A 25,794-nucleotide genomic window follows, 5' to 3' on the forward strand; every position below is an offset into this window, starting at 1 on the left:
CATACTGAAGCAGTGTTGAACGCAATGCAGCTCCTTTTTACCCATCACCTACGTGACCTTTTTTAAGCAGAATTTCAAAGCAGAGACACCTGTTTAATCTGCAGGCTGGAATGACATTGAGATAATGCTGAGAAAGCCAAATTTGCCTACATCCAGACTCTGTAAAACCACTTCGTTCTCTGTCCTTCATTGTAAGTCATCCATTTATGCGGCTGTTACAAGGCATTACATCATGTTCTCAGAGGTCACTGAATTTAAATTTTAAAAGTTGTTTAAGAAAAAAAAAATTAGCATAAGTAAAATTTGTTGCTCAAAGTTATAGAAACTGAATACAGACCTACATTTAAGGCCTAGACAAAAATGGAATGGTGATAACTTTTCAAAGAATCCATGTTAAACTGTTTTAGAGATCGGAATTATTTTAAGATTTTTGCTGACTGTTGGAAGCGGATTCCATCCCTCGTTTGTCAGAGGGAAATATGAGGTGAACGGTGACCTCAGAGTGGCGGTGTCATCACTCACCCGCCTGTTCCGGGCCATTCGAGGCAGGGGAAAGACTGCTTTTCAACGGCTGCATGCATCGACTTTGCATCGACCTTCTGCCATGGGAATGGATCTGGGCCATCAGCATTGATTTCTCCGGTTATTCCTTCCCATTAAAACGACACAGAGTCACTTTTAATTAATCAGATTGATGGCTCTGTCTGTATCCTTTAAGCCACACTCACTACGGGTGTGATAACTGTCATAGCAGCGGTCACCGTGGACATTGCTTCCCTGAGAAAACACGCATGTGGATTTAACTTCTCCACACACAAATGCATGCACACACACACTCACACACACACACACACACGCGCGGGGACGTGGGAGGGAAGACCCTGGTTGAAGGCCCTGTGGCCTGCGAAATGGAGACACATAACTTTCCCATGATGCCGCTGTGGCTTGACATGCCCGTTTCCATGGCAAGCCTTAAGCCACTTTCTCCTGAGAGAACACAGCCTTCCATCCATTCTCTTCAGCTCTGGGACTGGAGGACTGTTTGATAGGGTCTGTCTTTAACTTTTAGTTTCACTCCCCCCGACCCTGACACTCTTAATTTCCCTCTACTCCCTCCATCCCACCAACCTCTATCCTTCCCTCTCTCTCCACTTTTTCTTTCAACCCTTTTTTTCCCTCTATTTTATCTTCAAGGGAATTTGAAAAAGCCACTGGAAGCAAACAGCAGTAGCAATGGTAGTACTACACGCACACGCACACGCACACGCACACACACACACACACACACACACACACACACACACACACACACACACATAGTGAGGTCACGGGGGGAAGATAATTGACTCAGACAGGCAGCAAAGCAGAAATGGAGTGAAGCCCAGGAGACATTTTGGGGTGAAGAATGTCTTACCATAACAAAGAGATGGAGCATTTTAATCAATATTTACTAAATCTGAATAATTCACCACTGATCCCAGCTTTCCATCCTCCCCTATTCTCCATTTCTCTCCTCTCTCTCCTCCCCCTCTTCTCTCCCTCTCAGAGAAATACAAACATATCAGTGTTTATTTTGACAACAACAGATTTAGTTTTAGCCATGATCTTTTGACTAAATAGCATTTCATTTCAGTCACATTTTAGTCATCTCTTATTCGTTGATGATAATGATAATGCTAGTATAATTCAAATGTGGCCATCAACGGTGAGCTTTTATTTAATTATGGTCTAATTTCTATCATAGAAAAAATGTTGTTGATGAACATTTTTCATCCTAGTTTTTTTTAAACAAAATTAATAGTGAAACACACACACACACACACACTACAGAAAAACTATAGTTCATATTTTCTGATACTGAGACTGGTTTGCCCTGCTTTTTAAAACTAAAACAGCTAGCTCAGAGAGGACCTGGAGTAATTCCACAGCAGCTTAATCCTCTTGGCACAACACACTGATATCTCAACATGTTTGGGCAACGACTAAGAGCTTTTGTTCTCCAGCAGCATCAGGACTTACAATTTAAACACTCGTGTATCACACATTTGCAGTTAAAGTTAAAAATAAAATAAAATAAAATAAAATAAAATAAAATAAAGCTTCAGCTGAAATCTTTCCAAAGCAGAAAAAAGGTTTTTCCACTTCAGAGTTCCATGAATGTAGATAGTATGTTGGAATTCTTTGTAAATTGGGTTCGGTAAGAAGTGAATGCCACATCATCATAATTGCTGTCGCAGTTTAACCTTTAAAACGATGATATTCCCCTGTCTTGCTGTTATTAATCCGAGCTGCTGTTGCGCTTGTAAATGAGTTGACATTTCTCTGGCCTCCTGGCTTGCCCTTGCAGGGACCCACATTCAGAGTCGTTTGTCTCTGTCTGATGCTAAGAGAACGGTGACTAAGATCTGTTCTGGTTCATTAAAACAGATGGACACGGCTCTCCTCCGACTACAATCTCACCACATAGGGTTTCCACCTTCAGGTAAATGTGCTACATACGGGCTAGAGGCTTAATGGGGAAACTCAGGCAAAGCCTCTTGATTATGGAAAAAAAAAACAATGCCTTATTCTGGAGAGCACAGGCAAGCGTGTGGACAGGCAAGTGTGTCTTCGAAGCAGGTGAAAATTGCTGCTGCTTTTCGATCACACCACCGATTGCAAGTGGGGCTCGCATAGACGTGAGACGGAGGAAGATGAGTGCATGAGCAGCTTGACAGGTTGACTCGTGGACCCCCAATAGACCAACGGGAGTTATTGGGGAATGATGAGACACTGACATTTTGGTGAACTGATAAGCCTCCCTGGGTGATGTTGGAGCCAATCGTGCATCGCTCCTGCGAAGCTGCCAGTCGCGATTGGCTGGAAACCAGATCGTAAGGCCAGAAAATATTTTTTCCCAAACCCGTTAGACTAAATACTGCCTCCTCTCTCTCTTTTCCATCTAATCCTGAATGGTGAGAAACACTCTGCTCCACCATAGTTTCCAATGGTCAACTGTCAATTGCTACACATTGCTCGTGTTTAACCCATGTGCAAAAAAAAAAAAAAAAAAAAAGGCATTGCACGCATGTGCATCACGTCTGGGGAACATGATAACGATTTTTTTGATTACGTTTTTTGCGTAATTGTAGATTCACATCACAAGCTACATTTCTCTTTTGGGTAGCTTTGCAACAGTTAACAGTTACTACTTTCACTGCGAAGTAATTGGCAGTCTGTACAACTACGCTTTCAGCGTAGTTTCCCGAACACTGCTGGCGGCATGCGGCACCAGGCGTTAATAAAGGTCTCTTGTCTCAGCCCTCTTCACAGGGTGGTGCTGAGCGCTAACGATAAGCAGGGAAGTGGAGCGAATGATGAGCTGTCACAGCCGCTGCCGAAGAGTGCAGTCTGAGGCGGGAATGGCGAGCCGCGCGGGGCCTCGTTCAGGCGACGGCGGTGTGGTGACTTACGCGTTAATCGCGCAGGGCGTCGCCACTGCGGCCAAGTGATGTCATTTTGAGGAGGTGTTGGGGGGAGGGAAAAAAGTGCTCATCCTGGGCATGGAAGCGTAATGGCAGTACTTCAGTTGGGTACGCGGCGAGCACCTGATTTCGCGCTAAGCTTGAGGGTGGGGGTAATAGCGCCCCCGGAGGGTCGCTGCTGCCACTGCGGTCCCCTGCTTAATTGAAGTGGTTACTTGCAAAGGAAATCAACCTCCCCATGTTTCCAGGTGTCAAAAAACTGCTGATTGAATGATGTCTTTGATGATTGCAGCATCCCAACCCGTCAGGCCTAGCAAACATGATTTTTCAACTCACGTCTTTTATAAGCGAGGGTTACTTTATACTTATGTCTTTTCGAAGTGAGTGTTACATAAGATCACGTGAACCATAAAATAGAGCCTTGTGGAGCATGTGCAGCAGCACTGAGGGCACCGTTGTCATGACAGCGGGCAGGTTGTCCGGGGCACTGACCCGAACCCAAAGCAGCATCTGAGCTGCTTGAGGGAAAGAGCATCAACGTGACACTTTTTTGTTTGAATTTCCGACATAGTTTGTAAATGGCTGCACCATACAGCATTATTATACACACGCATATTCAGCTGAACTTTGGTTACTTCTTACATTATTGGCTTTTGAAATGGCTTCTTCTCCCCTTTTCTTGAATGTACAATCATACTCATCAACAGCACCCATTTCCGCAACCTTCGCTGTTGGATTGGTTGCCCTCTGCTTTGAAACAATGTATCACCGTCATGAGCTGCTTCTTATCACACCACAGTCTACAGGTCTGGCTCGCACAGACATCATTCAGAGGAAGACCCTTCACATGCAGCTGGACAGGCGTGCAGGAGGGGCCCGGTCAGCCAGTGGGGGTCTCTGGAGAGTGATGAGAAGAAATCATCATGGCCGACGGAACCCCTTTGAGGTCAGTGCCAATGGCGCATTTCCCCGCGGGGCTGGCAGCCACAGTTGATTCAGTACCCTGGGGCCCATCCGTGCGTTAGAACAGTGCTTTAACAGGATTAGCCACCCAGCAGCCCACTGTTTGTGCCAGGGCTGGATTTAACCCAGATGGCTTAACAGAGGAGGTCAGAGAGCAGCCTGTGTTTCCCCAACACTGCCTGGAATGTGATGCACACTGTGCAGCCGACCACATCAAGAGAATTACAGGAGGGGAAGACAGCTGCCGTCAAATTGCTTTTTTTATTTAAATGCAGAGTGTGTGTGTGTGTGTGACAGAGAGAGAGAGAGGGTGGGGGGCAGAAGTTAGAATGGGGGTGGGGGAAATCTGCCGATTCCCATGAGAGCGCACAGTTAACACTGATTTTTATAACCACTGACATTGCTGTTACCATAATGTATTTCCCTATTGCCTAGGAAATTATACTGCCCAAAATAATTTTATTTTATGTGCTTATTTGTAAAGGATCACAATGGTGGAATGTGCATGAAATGAAATGTGCGGATACATAAAATGTGCCATTGATTGTAGGGGGCAGCAATAAAAAGAATAAATGAAATTAGCAGTACTAAGAGAAGTTCTGATCTGTGAAATAATTGCACAGTGTTCACAAGTCTTCTGCTCAGGAGACTGGACTGACTGTCAGGAAATAAATAAATAAAATTAATTCATGGAAAATGCTCAGGGTACATTATGGGTATTTTTTAATTGATTAATTGAACTTGCACACTGTTTCAAGAACCATTTCAGTGTTTTTTCTTCCAACAGGGAAGCAATTTTTTTATTTTTGTGGGGGTGGGGGAGGGCTCAGGCTCTGTCTTGTTTAAATTTTCTTTAAATTTTTCTGCAAAGCATTTTTGTAATAGGATCTCTGTGAAAACTGCTATACAAAAATACGCTTAAATTGAATTTGAAAATTAATTGAGCCCAGCCTTGCTGAATGCAAAGTTATTTGGGAAAAAGCTGGTGGAGAGCAATCTTCTACAAGGCAAAGTGCATAGTAAGCCAGCATTATAAAACACATTTAAACAAGAATTACAGATTGTAAATTCCATTCACAGCCAAATCCAAATCCAAATTAATGTGCATGAACTGGAGCATTCATAATGACTTCTGCTACAGACACATTCGTTTTAATTGGTTGGTGCTCTAATAAAGAATATATTACTATACAAAGTAGACATTTGTTCCTTTGTCTCAGCTCATGTCCCTTATGATTAAATACAGTGGATTATATTTTGCTTGATTATTTTATAATTGTTGTTCAGGATTATTCACTCTGTCATTATGCATTCTCATTTAATGGTTGACAATTACCCAAATATATGTCACATAACTCTAGTGCTTTTTTTATTCTGTTTTTCAACAACATATTTATCCAGGTACTTACATTTCTTTTTTAATATTGAGATTATCATTTCAAAATTCTAAAAGAGCTCTGCACTGCATTTTTCATTGATTCATTAATGCAGTGATTACTTCTGGTACTCGTTTAGAGACACGGGTTACCCTGGAACCACCGCAGCGAAATACCCCCGACAGCTGCACTCCCCGGCGGACTCAAACCTGCAGCCATCAGGAATGAGCGGACACAAGCGTGAGCACGAGAGTGTCACCTCTGATCCGCTTAACCAGAAACACACACGGAAAGCACTGCAGCACCCAGGGCATTGCCAAGCACTGCCAATCTACGCAGTTCCTGAGGCTAAGGCCTGGTCTGTTCAATTCTGTGGTTTTTATCACCACCATGAAAAAGTGTGCATGTGTGTCATGCGTTTCTTTAAAGATAGTCAATGGGCACTTTAACAGAAAAAAGTTGTATATACCCTGTATATACACAATAGAAAGAAACCCGACCATTGGTTCCCACCTTTTGGAGAAACTTGATGTTAGTTGTGCTAGCTAAAAGTCACAGTTTCACATTTACTGAACAGCAAAAGCTGATACCAAATTGGGGGGGGGGGTTGGACATTATTGGAAGCACTCTTATTGGAAACACTATTGCAGGTCAGGTTTTCCATTCATGAGAGGAGAGGAGAGCTGGCTGCACACTTGATGTGAGGAAGAGATCTGTGAGAGTGGCATGTGGCTAATTGCAAAGGGGATGCAGGCTGCATGAGCCGGTTCTCCGCTGACAGGCTTGTAGCGAGCGCTCAGTCAGCTGTACGCTTCACAGCTCATTCGGATCCCGCCTCAGCTCTGACTCACGTGTGCTCCGACCTTCTTTCTGTTTCACCTTCTTTACTTGCCTTCGCGGTTCTTACCATCAGAATCAGGAAATGCACAGACAACTATAAAATACTATATAGTTATAAAACAATGATTCCTACCCTCAAAAACTGACCCAGGACCGGCTTTCCCACAATGAGTCCAGACCCTCGCCTTTGTTTTTTGCACTGGGTGGTAGCTGATTCAGGATGCGCTTCGGGGTGGAATGTATCCTCTAGCGCACAGGCGTGATGTGCACACTCAGGCGATTTGCTCTCGTCCGCACTGCGCCCGGTTCCTCGCGCGGATGAAGCGCGCGAGATCCAACGGCAGCGCCTCTGCCAGCGGCGGCCTCCGCAACGCGCCACTTATTCCGTACACCGTGTGCGCTTCGCAGGGACTGGAAGAGCGATTGCGGGACTATGAGCCCATTTATCCAAGTGAATGATGAACAGGCATGTCTGAGCTCCTCCCTTGTCTATCCATCACGGGCAGCTGTTGCGGAATTACCCAGACGAGCGGAGGTGGTGGGGTCAGTCGAAAATGATTGAAAAACTGCGACGGGAGCGTGGCGAGCTCTGGAGACGGCGAGGGGTGCGCGGCGGTTGGAGCTATTTATTCACGCGTGCATTTGGACAGGCTCCTTCGGTCAACGGTGCGTTTTTTTTTATTTTTTTCAAAAGCTGCTTCGGGAAACGTGTTGGACGTTCTCTGGGACAAACGTGCTGATTAACGACAACGGGCATGGCTGTCATTGTCTCCGTACACAGTCATGCCCGGTAACCTGCGCAAGTGAGCCCTGGTTAAAATGCAGGGGATACATGACACTACAGCACCACTAAGGTATTTTGGGGGGAAAAAAACGAGAGCTGAAGATTGCTTTCTGCATTAGCCTGCCAACTTGGATAAACTACACCATAAAGATGTTCAACATTAAATATGCTATTGCACTGTGTATAAATTCATGTACCTTTGAGTGGGCGACTGACCTTGACCATGTGAGGAAATATATAATAAAAAAAAATATCTGAACGCTTGCAAAAAATTTTGACAGCCCATTTTAAAAAATACCGCTCTGTGATGATGTAAAGGGGGATTTTGTTCGGTTGGACTACTGAATGCATCACCCAACGGAGTGGAAAAATACGGCAGTGTTGCTGTTTCAGATCAGAGGGAAAATCATGATGTAGAGCTTATTACCAGATGGCACAGTGAAGTGGGGGAAATAAAGACTTTAATGAACCTCAGCAGATCGAAGGTTTTATCTCTTTTCATGATTGTTCTGAGCAGGAGGCATTTTGCTGTGAGTGCCATGTACTTATTGGATCCCTCTTGTTTGTTAAGCTCATGAACGCATGAATATAATTCAACCAAAAGCAAGTCCATGTCATGGACTCCTATCTTGTCATACAAAAAATAGAATTTGGTGTTTCAAACACACATATGTGTATCATTTACACATACATGTGTATACATCTACAGGTAGTGGCCAAAACCGTTTGAAAACTTTGGTAAATGAGGGGCACAAAACATTGTAATTAGATTAGACCTCCACACAATTGTGGTTCCTGGGTTAATTAAATAATTAACATCCCAGCATGCTTAAAGTTATATACGAAAATACAGGATAGGCCCTGCTTGCAAATAATTATGCCTAGCGTGGCAAAGAGATGAGACCTCAGTGACATTTAAAATGATTGCTGGGGCACATTTGGCAGGAGCTTCAGTGACAAAGATCATTGATCTTTAATGTGAAACTGTATCTAAGGTAGTGTTGGCAAGGAACTCTAAGACACAGACCTTTTCAACAAAGTGCAACTCTGCTTGGAAGCCTGTATTCCAGGCTTCTGATGTCTGTGCGTTTAATTCAAGGTACAAGGCTAAACAGACTAGCAACTGGATCAACAAAAATCAGACAAGCAACTGCAAATTTCAATCCAGGGCATTAGCAGGCAGTTTCATCAAGAACCATTGAGAACTTTATAAACAGGATATCATAGCAAGGTTGCAGTGCACAAACTACTCAGTACACCTGCCAATGCACATTTTAGAGTACAGTGGCACACAGAGCACAGGCACTGGGCTACAGGGTGGTGGAGGAAGGTGATGTGGCCAGATGAATCGTCCTTCACCATGACCAGGTCAGCGCTAAGTGCTAATGAATGATTCTGAGTGATTACCTTCATCCCATGTTGCAGCATATCTGTCCTTCCAGGAGGAGTGTCCTCCAGGATGGCAAAGGATCTGACCACAGCACACGTGGGGTCGCCCAAAGGTCCGATTGGCATGGCAACAATGTTATCCATACGCCACGGCCTTTCCAGTCACAAGATCTGAACCCAATTAGGAATTAATGGGGTATTCTAGAATGATGGCTGAGACAGTGACACAAACACACACACATACATACACACACACAAACACATGCATGCACACACACACACACATACAAACTCACTCACACATATAAAAGATACAAGAAATAGGCTATTAAACAGCTACGGATGAAGAATGCTGTCATGTATAGGAAATGAAAAGCATAAAGGATGGAATTGCAGCCATTCAAGGACCGCGGCCCGGGTCAAAGCGCACGAGCTGGAGCCGAATCTCCAGACTGACACCCAAACACAACGAGGAAAAACACAGCAATTAGAAAAGGAGAGATTGATTTTTCATGGATCTCCATCCAGTCCTCTGGGGATGAATCAATACCAAGACACTAATTTCCTTTCCTGAGCCTCAGGGGTGAGAAGGAACAGTTGGCGGTTTCCCCACCCTAGAAACATGGAATAAGCATAATTCTGTGGTCTTTGAACTGTACGTGTAAAGGAACGGCCGCTGGGTTTCAGTGCAAATCCAGACTCGCTTTAGGACCAAGCACAATACAAAAAAAGTATTCAGGTGAAGTCAGTTGCATGAAAGCCATAGCAAGAAGGACATGTGACAACCGTTTATTTTTTTGTCATAAATAGTCTTCGATTTCTTTAAATTTTATTTCATACAATACATTTTACAATGAAATCTATACCAGGTACCATGGTGAATGTACACAGGAGTGTGGGAAGGGGAAAAAGGAAACTCAATTATTTATTTCTAATTTGAAATCATCTATTTGGAAGTCACTATTTCTTTATTGCCTGCAGGCTCAATATTTACAGTTAAATTACAGGTTTAATTTTTTCGTTATTTTTCATTATTGCACAATTTCAGTTTGGTTGAACAAAACATAATCAGTAAAATAAAGCAATCAATTAGTTTTGACGATATTGTACAAAGAAAAAATATGCTATGTGTACAGGTTTATATATATTAAATATATATGTATATTCATAGACCCTTTTGTATAGAAACATTTTTTTTTATTTGTTTAAAAGTCTCATGGACACACAGAAGAAAAGAAAAAAAGAAGAGAGGATAGTTGACTTTGTGACTGGATTTTTGGATCTTGAACTGGCAAGCCGACCAATGGGAGGAATAGACTCCACCCACCTTGACATGACCACAACCTTTTCGAAGTTCTCATCTGAGAACACGTGACTGACAATGTTCTACGCCCTGCTGTCTGTCACTAAAATCCCAAAGCCTACTGCACACCCCCCAGCATTAACCCCCCCGCCCCCCCTCCAATAAATAAATAAAAATAAATATTGGCATGCCAGTGCCAACAAGCTGGATTTAATGAAGAGGAACTTAAATGTTTCCATATCCCAGCCCCCGAGACTATTGGAAATGGGGCTGTACTTGTGAACACTGAGACACTGAGAGCCCCGTTGAGCTCTTCTTGTAAAACTGTTGTGGGTCGACATCGGCATTAAAACAGGAAATTCCCTCATCCGTTCCACCATGTACACATTTTATGCGATGGTACAAAACAGTCGCGAGAGAGCATAATGGAGCACCTTATCGACTGCTGGAATTGTATCGAACAACTTTAGCGGATTGCATTACCCTGCTCAATGAAGCAGATTTTTGTTATTTATTTCTGGAGTTTGTGCCATCTCATTTATCATATTCCCCCTGGTCACATAAGATCCATATGTATTCAAGTAAACAGCCTGCTAAATATTTTCCGGAAACAAATGTAGCCCCACTCTGTGAAGTAAAGAGATAAATAAGTGGAGGAAATGTTGTTTTTTTTATGCTCTCTCTGAAATCAGTTACAGGTCTCTCATATAAACCTCCTGCTCCTTGACTCCAACCACTGAAGGATGACATAAGTAACACATTATACTACCAAATGTAAATGACCCATTTACACTTCAGTTTTTTATTTATTTATTTTGTTAGCGAAGCGTCATTAAGCACTGGAAAGTGCCGGTTTTCAAAAGCATTGCTTTGTTTTTGCGCAAATGACAAGAGGCAGTATATTCCTGGAAAATTCAGACTCAACAGAGCAACTGGACTGCATGTCGTGAAACAATACCATGAAATTAAGAAGCCTAGGGGAGAAAAAAAACAAATGGAAAAAAAAAATGGAAAGGACACATCCAGTCAGTGAAATGCTCTCTGCAAGAGGAGATAAAAAAAAGCCTGACTTGGCCAGCGCTTTCTCCATGGCTGCTTGCCGGCTGATGTGTCGTCTGCGCCATTGTCTCTACTCTGAATCAGTTGCCATGGAATCTTTCCCGCAATTGAAGAGGGATGGGAGCTGGCGACCAAGACAAATTAGGCTGGTTGTGCCCTGTCTGCGTGCCTGCGCACCGCGGGACATGCTGGTGTACCTGCGCACCGCGGGACATGCTGGTGTGCCTGCACACCACGGGACATGCTGGTGTGCCTGCGCACCGCGGGACATGCTGGTGTACCTGCGCACCGCGGACATGCTGGTGTACCTGCGCACCGCGGGACATGCTGGTGTACCTGCGCACCGCGGACATGCAGACCACCCTGAGGCCCTCCTGGCGTACCCGCAGACAGTGAACAGCTTCTCACACTGACACCTTGCTCCCGTGATAACTGCACGGCAGTCAGGCAAACATGAAGACTCTAAAAACCACGGTAGCACGTCGGAACCTTCATGCACAGAGAGCCACATCAAGTCATCAGGATGTATAGTGGTTGGAATTTGAGTATGAGCTAACGATTCTCCAGTATGTCATAAAATAACAAGAATGCAACCTCTGAGGCAAACAAATTGTTTCTTTTCTTTTTCTTTTTTTCTTAAAGGCATTGTTAAATAAATGCATTCTGGCTTTGATGTTCATGCACCCTTGATGAGGAAGAAGAAACTGTGCTTTACATTTTTGCGAACAGGAGCGCAGAGAGGGACTGAGACCAGAAGAACATGACACGGTACCTCCATTTTCACTCTGCACTCAAAACATGCGTTCAGTGTATTTCTGCAGTGTTCTCCCCCATGTCACAGGAAGGGAACACTGTAGACCCGTCTTACTCAGGAAAAGAAGCCTTCTAAAAACGAGTAAAACTGTAATAAAATATATGAATTATACAAATGCAAAAATAAACATAGCTTTCCTTTAAAAGGTCACAGTAATGAGTTAAATAACTCCAGTACTGCAGACAATGCAGCAGGCTGCATGCGGAAGAAGGGTTTCACAGAGAATGCAGGGAGGGCACACCTCAATGATTAATGTTAAATCAGCTCTGACAGAGTACATTTTACTCTAAAAGAGTGACCTGTATCCCATTTTGCACTCATATTAAAAACTGTTAGAGCAGAGTGAACATTTTACCTTATAATATGACATAAGTCTCACGTTACTCTACGTTGAACTGTGGCTGGGACTAGGAATTAATATGAGCTATAACTACTCCCAAGGCCCAAAGGTTCCCAAAACCCTAAAGCAAAAGGGATTAGTGTACTACAATGCCCACAGTCTATTACAGTTTTTTATCCCTGGCAACACAGGCGCTAAAAAACACATGAATCCTATCATTCTGCTCTTTCATTTGACCCTTCCTAGCAGTTATAAACCCCTATAAAGCATAAGCTCAATTGAAAGAACAGTCTTAAAAACTTCAGTAGAAGCCTGTCATTTTATCTGTCCTAACAATAGTGTGGAAGTTAAGAAAGGTAAAAAGACCACCCAAACATCTGTCCAGTTACTACAATAAACCAAAACCGTAGCAGCAGGATTAACAGACTCATGTGGATGCATTATTAATTGTACTTTTGGGAGGCATAAACGTTGTAGCCAACAACACGTTATCAGACCATTAAATGTCACTAAAAATCTTTTATTCTTTAAATCTTTATTATCTGTTTTAGTGACTCCCTCCTGCTTTGTCTAATGGTTCCCTGCCCCGCCTCTTCCTGCCTGCAGTCCTCCCCCTTCCTGCGTCCAACCCCACCGGCATCAAAGCAGCCGCCGACAGGGGCAACGGGCGAGTCTGATTTGAATGCGCTCGCCCCCACGCACGTGTTTACCCTCCGAGCCTGTGTGACACGCATGTGCAAACAGCCCCACAAAGCAGCTCATCGGCGAGGCCCGTCTGAACACGCCCGGCGACCCGCCATGGATACGGCCCGCGCAAACAAAGGAGGCCCTAATCAATCTCCGTGACAGCCACATCCTGACTCGATACTCCGGCCCGCCGTTCAGCCAAAGCAAAGGTGACGGGAAAAACAAGTCCACACCACAAGATGTGCTTATACCCATATATATATATATATCACCATGGTAATCTGTGCACTGGCAAATATATAGGCGGACCGGGGAGACGAATTGCCGGGTCTGTTGAGGGTGGGTTTGAGAGAGAAACACTGCTCTGTGTGAAGGCCAGGACAATGGACTCTACGGGGATTTACCAGGGGGGATTTTTATCGCCCATTGCTGCCGTAGAACTGGAACCAGGGCAGCACCAGCTGACCCCGATTCAGCACTATTTGTGCCGTACAGTTGCCTACCAGCACCAGAACCACAGCTGAAGATCTTATTTAAACACAGGATTTAGACTCGGAGTGAACCAACATTCCAGTATGTGTCCATTTGCATAACCAAAGAACACATTTGGTTTTTAATGAGAACACAGCCACAGTGTACAAACTAAACTGGGAAGGGGATGCAGGGGATTTGTAGCTATCCAATCAATCAAAAGAAGTATATATATATATATATATATATATATATATAATACCCTGTGTGCATAGTATGTGTGTGCATAGTAATCCATGAGTGTAATAGATGTCCAACAACTCTAGTAAACTTAATAAGCTATTGAATGAGATTTTTTATATTGGTAAGTTTGTAGCAGTTATGAATTTCTGTTTATGATTATAATGTAACGTAATCAGCAAAATTATATTGATTTTAAGTTTTCATTCTGTCATGGGAATATAACAATGTTATAGATCAGTTGTTATTGGATACCTTTTATAAGATCATATATGACTGCATCAATAAAGGTTTGAGGTTTTTAACAGTATAAGTTTCTTCTCAAACCTCGTCACTGTTGGGAAAATGGGTACAGAGATTCCATGTACATTCATGAAGTAGCCCAAGATAAAGGCCTTATGTAAGGTCAAGGAAAGATCAATAGATGTTTCAATTGAAGATGTGCTTCAAATTGTTGAGAGTCGTTGCCGCTCTCCAAAAAACCTGGTTGAGTAAATCTCGTTGACTATACATCAATACTAAAATGCTGGAAACACAATCCCCCCCTTCCCCTGCCTTTGTAGCTTTAACCTTTACATTGGCCAGATAAATATGCAACGCAGCCAAATGACAGTTTTACCTCTCGTTATCCGGCGCTGACCAAAAAAAAAAAGAAGAAAAAACGGTTTCTAGATTCTGGCTCAGAATCGTGATTTTTTCCTTTTTTTTCATTTCACTTTAGCGTGTGATGGATGTGTGCACTGGTTCAAACTGGAACAAATAAGCCACGGCAGCTCAGTCATATTTCTCCAAATAATGCGCTCTACCTGCAGGGTAATTACAACTGGCTGCACGCTCGGAAAATGAATTAAAACTCCTCCGCATCTAGATGGACACATTCGAGCTGATGTCAACCGTAGCGCAGCCACCCTGAGCTAATTCCCTTTCAGTGTCAGCACTTTGCATTATAATTGAAATACAGATGGGATTTTTATTAAGGTGATGCACTCGGAAACAGCAGACGACTGGCTGTTTTTTTTTTTTTTTTTTTTTTTGCGCGATCGTATACAAACCCGCAGGGATACAAATGTCACAGTTGGTCCCAAAAACCCATCCCCTCGGCCACAGCCAGTGCACAACTACAGCAGACATTTAGCACCAGACTGCTAGCCACACGTAAAAAAAATAAAATAAAAATAAAAAAACAGACATCTACACACGAGGATGATGTTTTCTCCACAGAGGACGCGCGTCTGTAGTTAATTCCGACGAGAATTCGGGGGACGATAGGTTTTCTTTCAGTCTCAACCACTTTGGAAGATCTGTTATGGTTATGAAAGCCCGTATTAGATTCGCAGTCAGGCACTGTGGTTGTATTGGGGCTTATGGCGAGGATTAGGTGGAGGCCACTGTCAGGGTTTAGACGGAATCAATATCGACGAACAAGAAGCAGAATTAATGTGCAGGTTTAGTATGAATGCAGTGCAGTCTTAGTCTGCTGGTTTGACACCAGATCAATGTTGGATCACAGCGACAGCACACACGGTTAAAATGTGTAGCCATGCAAAAACAACCAAATGCAGTTTACGTAACAGTAGCTACTATACAACAAAGATCAATTCCTTATTCCCTACGTCTTATCTAAGCATGCCATGGTCACGTTCTGCACAAATCAACGTACAAATTGGGAACTGAAAAAGACTGATCGTGTCTAATTTATCTTTCATTATAATATAATACACACAAAGGCTTTCCAAAGCTCAGACATTCAGATTCAATTATTTATTACACTAAAAATGTGGCATTCACATTACACATGCTGTGAAACAACCCAACCATGCAAATGAATGTTACGCTTAGCTTTTGCTTTGAAGTGTGCTGCTATTTTAAATTGAGATTGCCTGGAAAGAGTGTCGTGTTTTCAGTTCACGCTGGTATTTAGCTCAATAAGACATGGTGGATGCACATTTTCACCAGGGACAAACAGCTTCTTATTTTCCAGTTCACACTCAGAATTATGTTTCCTTTGATTTAAAGGAGGGGCCTGAGGACTATTTGAGAACTACCCTTGAATGTTTATTGTAAAAAAATTAATACTCACACGCACACACACACACGCTCCACTCCATGTGCAAACAGGGGCAGGGCAGGGCTGCCCATGACTATCAGGGAACCAAAGCTGGGGGGGGGGGGGGGGGGGCAGGTGCATTGTTACACATAAACCTTACCAATATTTCTGACCCCTGTTGGGCCGCATCCAGGGACAAGACCCCTGAAAACCTCCCCATTGCACTCTCTCCCCCCGGGGGCCCAGGAGAGAAATGAATATGCTGCACATCCACAATCATATCTGCGCATTTGGCTCTGTCCATTCAATAAAGACCCGCCTTCTATTTTCCGTGGGACACATTTCTAATCATCCGCTATCATCAAGTCCTCAGCACTGCAGTAATTTACTTTCGGGCCTCGGTGCAGACCTGTGTGAGAGGCCTATCGCGTTGATGAAGCAGGCAAGACCAGACAACAAGTATATTACCCAGTTTCCGTGGAACTTTTTTTTTTCTGAATAAATATGGTAATGAGCCTCATTGGAACAAGCTTATGCTAATCTGATTTTTATCCTTGTGGTGCATAAATTCTATTTTATTATTGAAATCTGAATACGCCTTAGGTGAAATTTGTGTTGGTTGGATTGTTTTTTAAAGGGAAGGGGACCTGTGGAAACAGCAGGAAATTAATTGACAGGGTGGGGGTTGGGGAGGGGGGAGGGGGGGCAGGGGAGCAAATTTTGGGAATTTATTAGCTCTGTGATTATAAAAACAGAAGAGTAATACATATACCCCCATACGTGCAGGGGATACTTCAGCTCTGATTTGGCTGTGATAATTAAGGGTGTAATGGCAAAATAAAAAAGAAATTAAGAAATTAGTAAAGTCTGTTAAAATCCCTTGAATTCCAGAAAAAACTACAGTAAACTTTGGTTTACTCTGGTGAAAATCTTCAGAACTGTCTGATGAATCTGTCTTCTGTCTATGACACCTATAAATTGGTTCAGAACACCATAGTCAGATGCTGACAGTTACAAAGCAAATTATAACTAATATGTTTATTTTATGACAACTTGTTTATTAAAATTCATTACATCTTAACGACTTTATAATTACAAGTAATAATAGCAACCATTTTTAATTCAAATATCACCCTGGAAAAATAATGGGAGGAAGTGGTGTAGGAACATAATAATTGTAGACAAAAACGAGACCAGATAAATTAACATACGCATGCCAGTTCAATTAATGCTAGCTTACCTTTGCGAAATGTGCCCTAGACTGATACCAAAACTTATGAAGGGTTCAGAAAAAAAACACGATAAAGGCGAGAGAACGGACAGATTGTACCAGCCAGACAAATCATTACCGTCAAATCAGACACGGAGTAGTGGTGGTGAACGGCCTTGACAATTTCACAATTTTCACCGGAGCGTGTTCAGAGCCGGAGGGACGGCGATTGTTTTCGCGAATTAAAACAGACACACCGGATTGTGACGGAGAGGCGCAGCTCTCCGTGGACGAAACGACGGCAACGCGTTGCTCCGAATTACACCAATCACCTCTCAGCCCGCTGTCACACTGGGGTCCGTTTGCTGATTGGGGAGAAGAGAGCTCGGGTCTGCGGACTTCCTCACAGAGGGAAACAGAACCAGGATTCTCTAACATTCCAACAATCTATTACTGAATCCTCGGCACAATCACATTTTGACCGGCGGTTTCTCTTTTCAATTAATTAATCTGCAAGCGGGGCGGGGGCGGCTCAGCTGCCGTCTCTTAACGCGCCGTTTTGTCCCGCAGCAAAACTCATTTTTCTGAATGAAAAGAGGGGACATTTTTCAGAAATTGAAGGGATCTAGGATCTGTGCGCCACATCTGCAGCACTGCAATTTGGTCCAAACTCTCTAACTTATTTGGCGGTAATTATTACTGTGTTTACGCAGCACGTGCTAATTCATACAATATGGCAGCTCGCATTTTTCCCAGATGCAGTTCGAGGTATGTGCCACGCTCAAAGGAGTAAAAGAGGCATCTGATTTAAGTATTCGATTCTGGAACTGTATAATTTCCCTCCAATCAGCTCACTGCGTCAGCACCGGCCTTGTTCTTTTCCAACACCCTTCCCCACTGCCTGCATTTTAAGCTTTAAGTGCAATTCAGGAGGTTGGCTAGAAACGCTCCGACCGCCTTGGACCAGCCTCGCACGCTGACAGGAATAGCTTTGCATACATTACGCTTTGCCTGCAAGAGGCCTGTCTAAGCCGGGCTCCAGGTGCAAAGTGCACAGGGTTTTACAGGGGATTTGCAGGTGTGATTAACTGCCTGACCAACTGGCGGCCTTCAAAGGAAACGGGCCTGGGATTTCAAATCAACACCTTTGTGCCCTCCCCACACACCTGCTTTGAACATGCAGGCTACCGGCAACTGATTAATGGAAAAAAAAAAAAAAAAAAAGGCATTCATGCTGCACATTCAATTGAACTTGAGCCTGAAAGCGGAGGGGGCAGGAAAGCAGGAAACCAGGAGACAGGAGGAGAGAGAGAGAGAGCAGTGCTATGCTAATTATGACACCTGTTTACTGCAAGGTAAATGTTCTGTGGATGAATCAAGGACTGAAGATGGAAAAGGGGGCAGGGTTATGCCCCTATAAAGGCCTTTTTTTTCCATCCTATCATCACCCTGTTGTAGCTCACCTGGTGTCTGTATTTTAATTAAAAGATTGATCATCTCTGCTGCAGAAGGATCCCACCACCCATGCTTTTGGATTCTATTTAATTGAGAACATATGAGCAGGTGCCCTCCAAAATGTCTTAAAGTGTAAAGTACGAAGGTCAATAAATATTACGGGTTACATTTAACAGACATAACCAGGGTGACTTATACAGGTTAAGGAATGAAAGCCTAGTCCCCAAACTATTATGCTACACCGGTGCCCCTAAAAGTACCTTTAATTAGTTTTACGAATTTGAGAGGACTTTTAAAAAAAAGAAACGATTTGTTCAATTCTTGTTCTGACAGCTAGAAATTCAGGGAAGCAGATATGATTTATAAAGTACCTTGCCCAAGGCAGTGCCTCACTTGAGGACAGAACCCACAACCTTGTAGTTACAGGACCGTTCTTTATACAAACAAAAGATTTCTCTAGACTCACTATTATTTTCCAAAAGAAAACAGATTTGTCAACGCCGCATGTCTGGTCAGGTTAGCGATTTGACCGTACAGAGGTCTACATCAGAACCAACCTAATGAAGTCGAATGCCGGCCCCTGCAGGGTCAAAACAATAAACAGCCCAGACAGGTGGTTCAAATGAATGCTTTCCATTGCAGCGTAACGGTAAGTGTACTTCCTTCTGTATGAATTATGCATTGGCCTCAGCGCTGTAAGGTAAAATGTTTTGGGAGGAGCGTGTGTTTTGCCTTCTCTTTCAGGCAAACCGGGCTTTCTTTGGAGCTTGACGGAAAGAGCACGAGCCTAATTTTCCTTTGCATTACCTAAGCACAGCCGAGAAAGGCCGTTTTATCTCGCTTTTCTGATGAAGTACCGCCGGTGCGCTCGGTCTCGCAGGAACTGCCGGTTCTAACGTGTCGTGGAGGGGGGCGTGCTCAGAACACGGTCTAATGAGGTAAATGCGATTCTCCTGATTTCCGATGGCAAGCCCCTTCCAGCGGCACGGCACGTACCCGTGTCCCAAATTCCTCCTTGGCTCCCGAAACGCCACTAGGGATCTCTTTGTTCGCTGTGGATAAGCGGCGAAGAGACAAGAACCTGAACTGAAATCGCGTTAATCTCAGAGCCCAGACGCGCCGCCTTGATCTAAATCACGTAGAACAAAGCAGGAAAAGTGCACCCACAACTTCAAACGTAAGGTGCTGGAGAAGAACAGTTTTGATCGTATCGCGTAACTTGAGGTAAAAGTTAGGCAGCTAGCTTCTTTTACCAGACAGGGGTTCAGCTATCGGCCTGAGGGGATTCGCAAGCATGCACACAAATGCGGCTTTGCTCCAAGCCCTAAACCCCAGAGGAGAATTACAGACGTGATGGCAGATTTTCACTTTCCACCTGCTGGTTTCCCTCTGTGCTACATTAATGGTAGTGCTGGTCTGTATAAATTATTAATCAGAAATGTAATTTCATTTGTTGACATGGCAACGGGAGGGTGCGTAAGGTCGGCAAACAGGGATGCAAACGGACCGCCGCCTCGGCCACTTCTTAACACCGCTGCCAGATCCGGGATCAGCGCGGTGGCAACGTGACAGCCAAGCCCACCGCGCAGCTCGGTTACACATCTCCTCGACGACCATGGCAACCGACCAATACAGGGCCAGGTCTGGGAACGCAGCATGCGGCTGATGGGCAGGGTTGCCATGTCCATGGTTTTCTCACCAAACTGGGCAACTTCAAAGATGAACCCATTGGTAAAAAAAATTAAAAATAAAATAAAAAAACAGAACAAAAAAATGTTGTGGGTAGCTTTTTTTTTCGGGCTACTATTAAAATGCATTATGCACAAGATGGGTCGTGTAAAGCCTATCAAACCATTGGGCTGGAAATATTTTTTATTAGCTGGCAGCACTGCTGATAGGGGTGGAAGAGTGCTAACTGGTAACGGAACATTAACTTTTGCATTGGGCATTACCCGCTGGGTCAGGAAGGGCAGAGGGCAGTAAGGCTGTGGGATTTTAAGAGTCACAGAGCTGAACATGCTGAGGATTGTTTTCAGGTTTTCATTTACCAGTAATTAAGTACCACTGACCACTGTACCACTCTCACTGACACTGTCCTCAGTACCTCTCTTTTATTCTAATCTTGCTACCATCCCAGGTATTCTCTGGTCACATTTTATCTTATATTTGCACTGTGCATTCTGCACATACACACATGCTCATTTCATAACTGCAGCAAAGTACAATGTAACAAAATTTCACAGTAGGTTAAGAACACACACACGTGTGTGTGTGTGTGTGTGTGTGTGTGTGAACTCATGATTAATTAAGGTTGACCTTTTGGGGGTTTTATGTTTGAATTGTGTTTAGCTATTTAACGTTTGAGTTCAGTTTAGATGTGGTAATTCAGATGGTCAGAGACTGAAATTTCACATTGGTTAAATTATATAGATCCTGTATACCTTTATGTAAGTGGGCATGTTTCAGTTGATTAATAGTCAAAATGAAATCACCTTTTTATTTGTTAATTGCATCTTAGAACAAAGGGCTACCAGGGAGTTTTTTTCTGTTATCGTTCTCATATCAGATTCAGCTTCAGGTCGCTAATTGAGTCTCCGCCAGAATCGGTGCTTTTTTATGTTTTGATGAATTTCTGAAGCGGTTTTGGGGGCAGCCCTATCGTGCAAACATGCTTCAAGTCAAAACTGCCCCTCTTTGATAGCCGCAAAACACAAGGAAGACGCTTAGGCCAGAAAAAACAAACAAAAAAAAACAAAAAAACAAACACCATTCTAAGAGTTTTTAACCACAACAAAATGATTTTAAAAAATCTGTTTGACCCTTCTATTTAAAAACAAAATGCATGTCAGTAGCATCAAGGAACACAGCAAACATGCAATTCAGTGTAGAAGATACGAACAGGTCAGGATCACACACTATAGCACAGAGATGGGGTTATATCTCAAAACCAATCATTCAAAAATCTCTGCAGGTCACAGTTCAAAATTCTACCAAAAATATTTCAAATATATAAAGGCATATAATTCAGGAGTTCCTCGGTTCCAATCCTGTAGAAACAACCAAATTTGACTCCCACATTTGAATCCCATGGCCCTGAGTTCTATCAGAGATCTCTTACTTGTATAGTTAGGACCAATGACAGCCCTGGTTATTGAACTATTTGACTGGTTGAGTTAATTGACTGTCAGTTCTGGAGACCAGGAAGAATATACCTAAATATTACGAAGAAGGGTGCTTTAAAATGAGGGAAATGTCAACGATTTTGACATAACGTACACAGGGTACACAAACGTGCCCACTGGTTCTTCTTAGCTGCCAATTTTAAATCAAGTCCATTACCAATGGATAAATTTTTTTCCCCCAAATTAAAACAGATCCTTCCAGATCATCTTAGCTCATTTAGGCCAAACCTTTTTAAAAATTCTATTCGTCTAAACACCACTACCAGGACAAGAAGACAGCTATTACTTCAATTAATAGACTACTTTTTCTGGAGGGTTCAGTTTTAATGACACACAGAAGCTGATTACCATTTGCCAACTTCCACCAGTTTCTGAAGATGAACCAATTTCAGCTGGTTGCATTACTAATGCAGTTTGTGAACAGGTTGGTCTTAAGTCTGTGCATCATCTGAATTTGAAACAGTTACAAGGGACGCTCTACTCTACCACAGAATAACATTTAAAAATAATTTGATTTTGGCTTGAGTGGCATACAAGGGGGTTCAACATATTCTCAGTTAGACCAATAATACAATATATTTTTTTACCTCTAATTATGGGTCAGTACAGATACACAGGAAATGAGTGCAGGAAATGCTGTTGTACTAAGAAAAGAATCAAACAAATAAAAATAAAACGACACATCAACATCCATGCTACAGAACACCAATGAAGTGATAATCATTGGCTGGTGAAGGAATATCCAAAAAGTGCCACTTTGCTGTTAGACACTCAGATGAAAGCTTCTGGAGTCATCGTCTAACTTAGTTTAGCATATGATGCAAAAAACTAAACTAAACAAAACAAAAAAATAAATAAACAAAAATCCAAATTTCCCACAGCCTAGAAAAGTCTTTGTGATATGAATGCCTTCTTGTGCTGAATTGCTTTGGCTATTTCCTGCTCCTTGTTAACTTCCTGTTGATTTTAAACTCCAAGAGGAACCTTAATCTGCAGTTGCAGGTACTCAGGGAAGCCATTTATCGTTGCACCCAACACTTCCATTTTTTTGTTGTTTTTGTTTTGTTTTTGTTCTTTTTTTTTGCTTGATTGATCCCGCTTAACCCCATCTTATAAAATTTTTTCATGTTATAAAACTGGAAGCAACTTGCAAAAATAAGTTAGTAAACCACACACAGATGATATTCTTTCCCCCTCTCTTTCCACTTTCCATTCTCTTTTAAAAACAATTTACAAAAAAAATTTAATCCGGTACACCTACGCATCCGTACACCTCTGTATCCTTATTAATTCCCATAGACAAGACCTGCTTTAGAAAAAAAAGCAACTTCTTGTACCTGTGCCTTGAAATCCCTCTCCAGCGCAAACTGTGTGGTAATGCTGATGCAGGGGAGTACTCATTCTTGTAAAACGTGTCAAGCCATATGTTTCTATTGCAACTGGTCCGTAAACACCCCTCCCCCCTCCTCCCCACCTGCCTGTTACACCTCACACCGGGATTGGATTGGATCTAGAGCTCAGCTGGGAGTCCTCAGCTCCGCCCTCTTCAGCCTCAGCTCCGCCCTCTTCAGCCTCAGCTCCGCCCTCTTCAGCCTCAGCTCCGCCCTCTGCAGCCTCAGTCTCTTCCTGCTCCAGATCTGACTGGGGTCCCAGTAACTGGCACTGCTCAGAGAAAAGCCCGTGTTCCTTGCACCGTCATATGCGATGCATTTTCAGTCCTTTCTCGCTGACACGCACTCTGTCAGCATTTGTACCACTCTCAGCTTGAATTTCCCCCGTGCTCCTTTTATTCTCATTGGGAAAGAGGGTAAGAAAGAGGGTGGGTTACATTTTTCAGCTGAAAAAGTGCATTTCATTTTGCTACCTTAAGCATAGTATCTGCCGAACAGGGTCTCTCTCCCACAGCCAGACACCAGAGAGCCTTGCCTAATGGACCTTGCTGATGCTGTCTGCAGGTCTCTGCTGGTCGTCTGTCTGTTAAGTCTCTTTGGGAAAAAAGTGTCTGCTTCTGCATTAAATAAATCCCTGAACCACTGCCATTATACATAGGCTCTGTTAAAGAATCGCTGTTCAATTGTTGACTTTTAAAATGAATTCATTTTTTGCTTTATGAACCCTCGTTAATCAAAACCACTGACAAAGATCTCCATGTCCTCATTGTGCATTTGTGTTCCTCCTCTGGCTTTTCTGTTTTCCCTTTCTGACCTCCGCTGTTAAATTTGCGCGGGGCTGTTTGAGCGGCACGCTCATATCCAGAGGCACAAGCATCCCGCAGGTGTGACAATGTGCCTTTCGACCTCTGCCGCTTCCTCCCTTTTACCGTCCACTGTAATCCCCTTTCGAAAAAAAAAAACAAAGATCTCCCAGCTAACTTCACTTGGGGGATATGCAAATTAGGAATGCGTCACAAACAGAAGAGAGAGGGGAGTTTGCGGAACGTCGTGTGTCGGGCGGCTCTCCGATCCAGGAGAGGGAAGAAGAGGGGGCCATTGGAGAGCGGCGGCAATGATGTGGGGGGGAGCGGGGAGGGAATGTTTCATCTGTTTTTTCTCGCGGCCGCCACCGCCGACTGGCTTGTACTTTTCATTTTTAATTCAGTCACCCCCGTGCCCCCTCCTCTGTGCCCCTTCTCCTCCATCCAAGGGTTTGCGAGGTAGCTCTGGGGGTCTGCGCCACAGATCTGACGCACTTCCCTCCCCCTCGCCGTCAGGCTCGCTTGATTCAGGCTACCGGTGCTGTTGCATTTTTTCACCAGCTGGGGCGCCAGAGAGCAGGGAGAAAGCAGCGACGTCAGCGACGGGCTACTCAAAGTCTCTGACAAATGTTCGCTGTTGCCCGCTTGGCTGGACCCGCATCCTCCCACCCCTATGCCCAGATCCTCGTCGGAAGGATCCATAGAGTCTTGCCTGTTGCAGCCGGGGCTCATGCTGCCACCGCAGCTGCTCTGGCTCCTTTGGTGCCCCCTGGTGGCCTGGAGGTTGAAGACGGCCGGGGGGTTGGCTAAGGGGTGCGCGAGGGGCCCGAGCGCGGGCTCCTCCTGGAGAGGGCAGATCAGCGGGAGGGGCAGGTCGGAGTCTCGCGGCGGGGACACGCTGAAGCTCAGGCCCTCCTCCAGCGTGGTCTGCAGGCTGCCCTCCGAGCTCCCCGTGGCCAGGGACGAGTCGCTGTGCGACGGGTACTGAGGAGAGACGCACAGGGGAGAGACGGTTTATTCCTCCGGAGAGGCAAGAGACAAAGATGCCCCCTGCTAGATCTCAGGCTCTTATTCACAGCAGCCTCTGAAGTCAAGCTTCACAGTTACAGCCGTGGTTACAGTACCTTCCTTCTTGCTGTTGTTACCGGGTTTTGATTTAATCTGCTATTCCTTTTGGTGTAATATTGATCAGAACTGAGTTTTGTGTCAAGTGTTTGTGTGCTTTATATCTCACTCATGAGGTAGCAGAGTCAGATCAACTTTCAACTTTACACAGAGCTACTCTGGTGCTTGTAGATATTCCCATTTGGTGGCATTTCTCATAACGGTTGTGGAAATTGCTTTTGGACCTTTGTGAAATGATGAATATAATTTTTTATTATTATTTTTTAAGGACAGCTGTCTTCCTTACATATATATTCCCCACTTTACATGGAAAGCAGAGAATCGGCTACCCTACGCACTGCACCATTTATCTCACCCTGAATGACTGAATAGTTCACTATCAGCGGTTTATGACATTAATTTATGATTCATTTCGAGTGCATTACTTACTGCCAGCTTCGCAGTTGCTGGAATCGGGGCATTTGGAGGTTTGTGGTTTAACGCAATAAACGCTTCAATTAAAACAGCAATGGTATGCCTTCAGATACATATATAATCCAATTATTCCTCGAAAATTACACTGAATTTTATTATTTCCTGTGGCCCATATAACCTGAGACTGCTGCACATGTGTAATGAAGTGCCCGCGTGGTACAAAAGCTGATATTTATGTTGTCACAGCAAGTGCAAGCTACTTTAGAATTCCTTTGGAAGTGCATTTTCTCGCTTTTAGACCACAAACCCCTGAAAGCCCCAATAACAGCCGCTGTAAAGCCGACAGGCCATCAGAAACTTCTCTAAGCCTCTGAAACATCCTAAATGCTTCATAAAAACTGCCCGGGTCAGTGGAAAGGGAACCGAGACTGCACTAA

The 25,794-nt window shown here is 43.7% G+C and overlaps 1 protein-coding gene across 3 annotated transcripts in view; it reads right to left on the reverse strand.

The window, feature by feature from the left end:
* Positions 1–356: 356 nt before the first annotated feature.
* Positions 357–25,794, reverse strand: part of LOC118216977 (voltage-dependent T-type calcium channel subunit alpha-1I-like) — a 217,843-nt gene continuing 192,405 nt past the window's right edge. For 2 of the 3 annotated variants that reach the window (XM_035398673.1, XM_035398672.1), the window contains exon 37: positions 16,273–24,802. In XM_035398673.1, coding sequence (XP_035254564.1) covers positions 24,161–24,802 — 642 coding nt within the window. In that variant the 3' untranslated portion in view covers positions 16,273–24,160. Of the gene's footprint in view, positions 650–16,272; positions 24,803–25,794 lie in introns of those variants that run through there. The other variant, XR_004763109.1, reaches the window with a different exon arrangement.

Source organism: Anguilla anguilla, chromosome 17 (genome assembly GCF_013347855.1).
Source record: "Anguilla anguilla isolate fAngAng1 chromosome 17, fAngAng1.pri, whole genome shotgun sequence".
Classification (NCBI taxonomy): domain Eukaryota; kingdom Metazoa; phylum Chordata; class Actinopteri; order Anguilliformes; family Anguillidae; genus Anguilla; species Anguilla anguilla.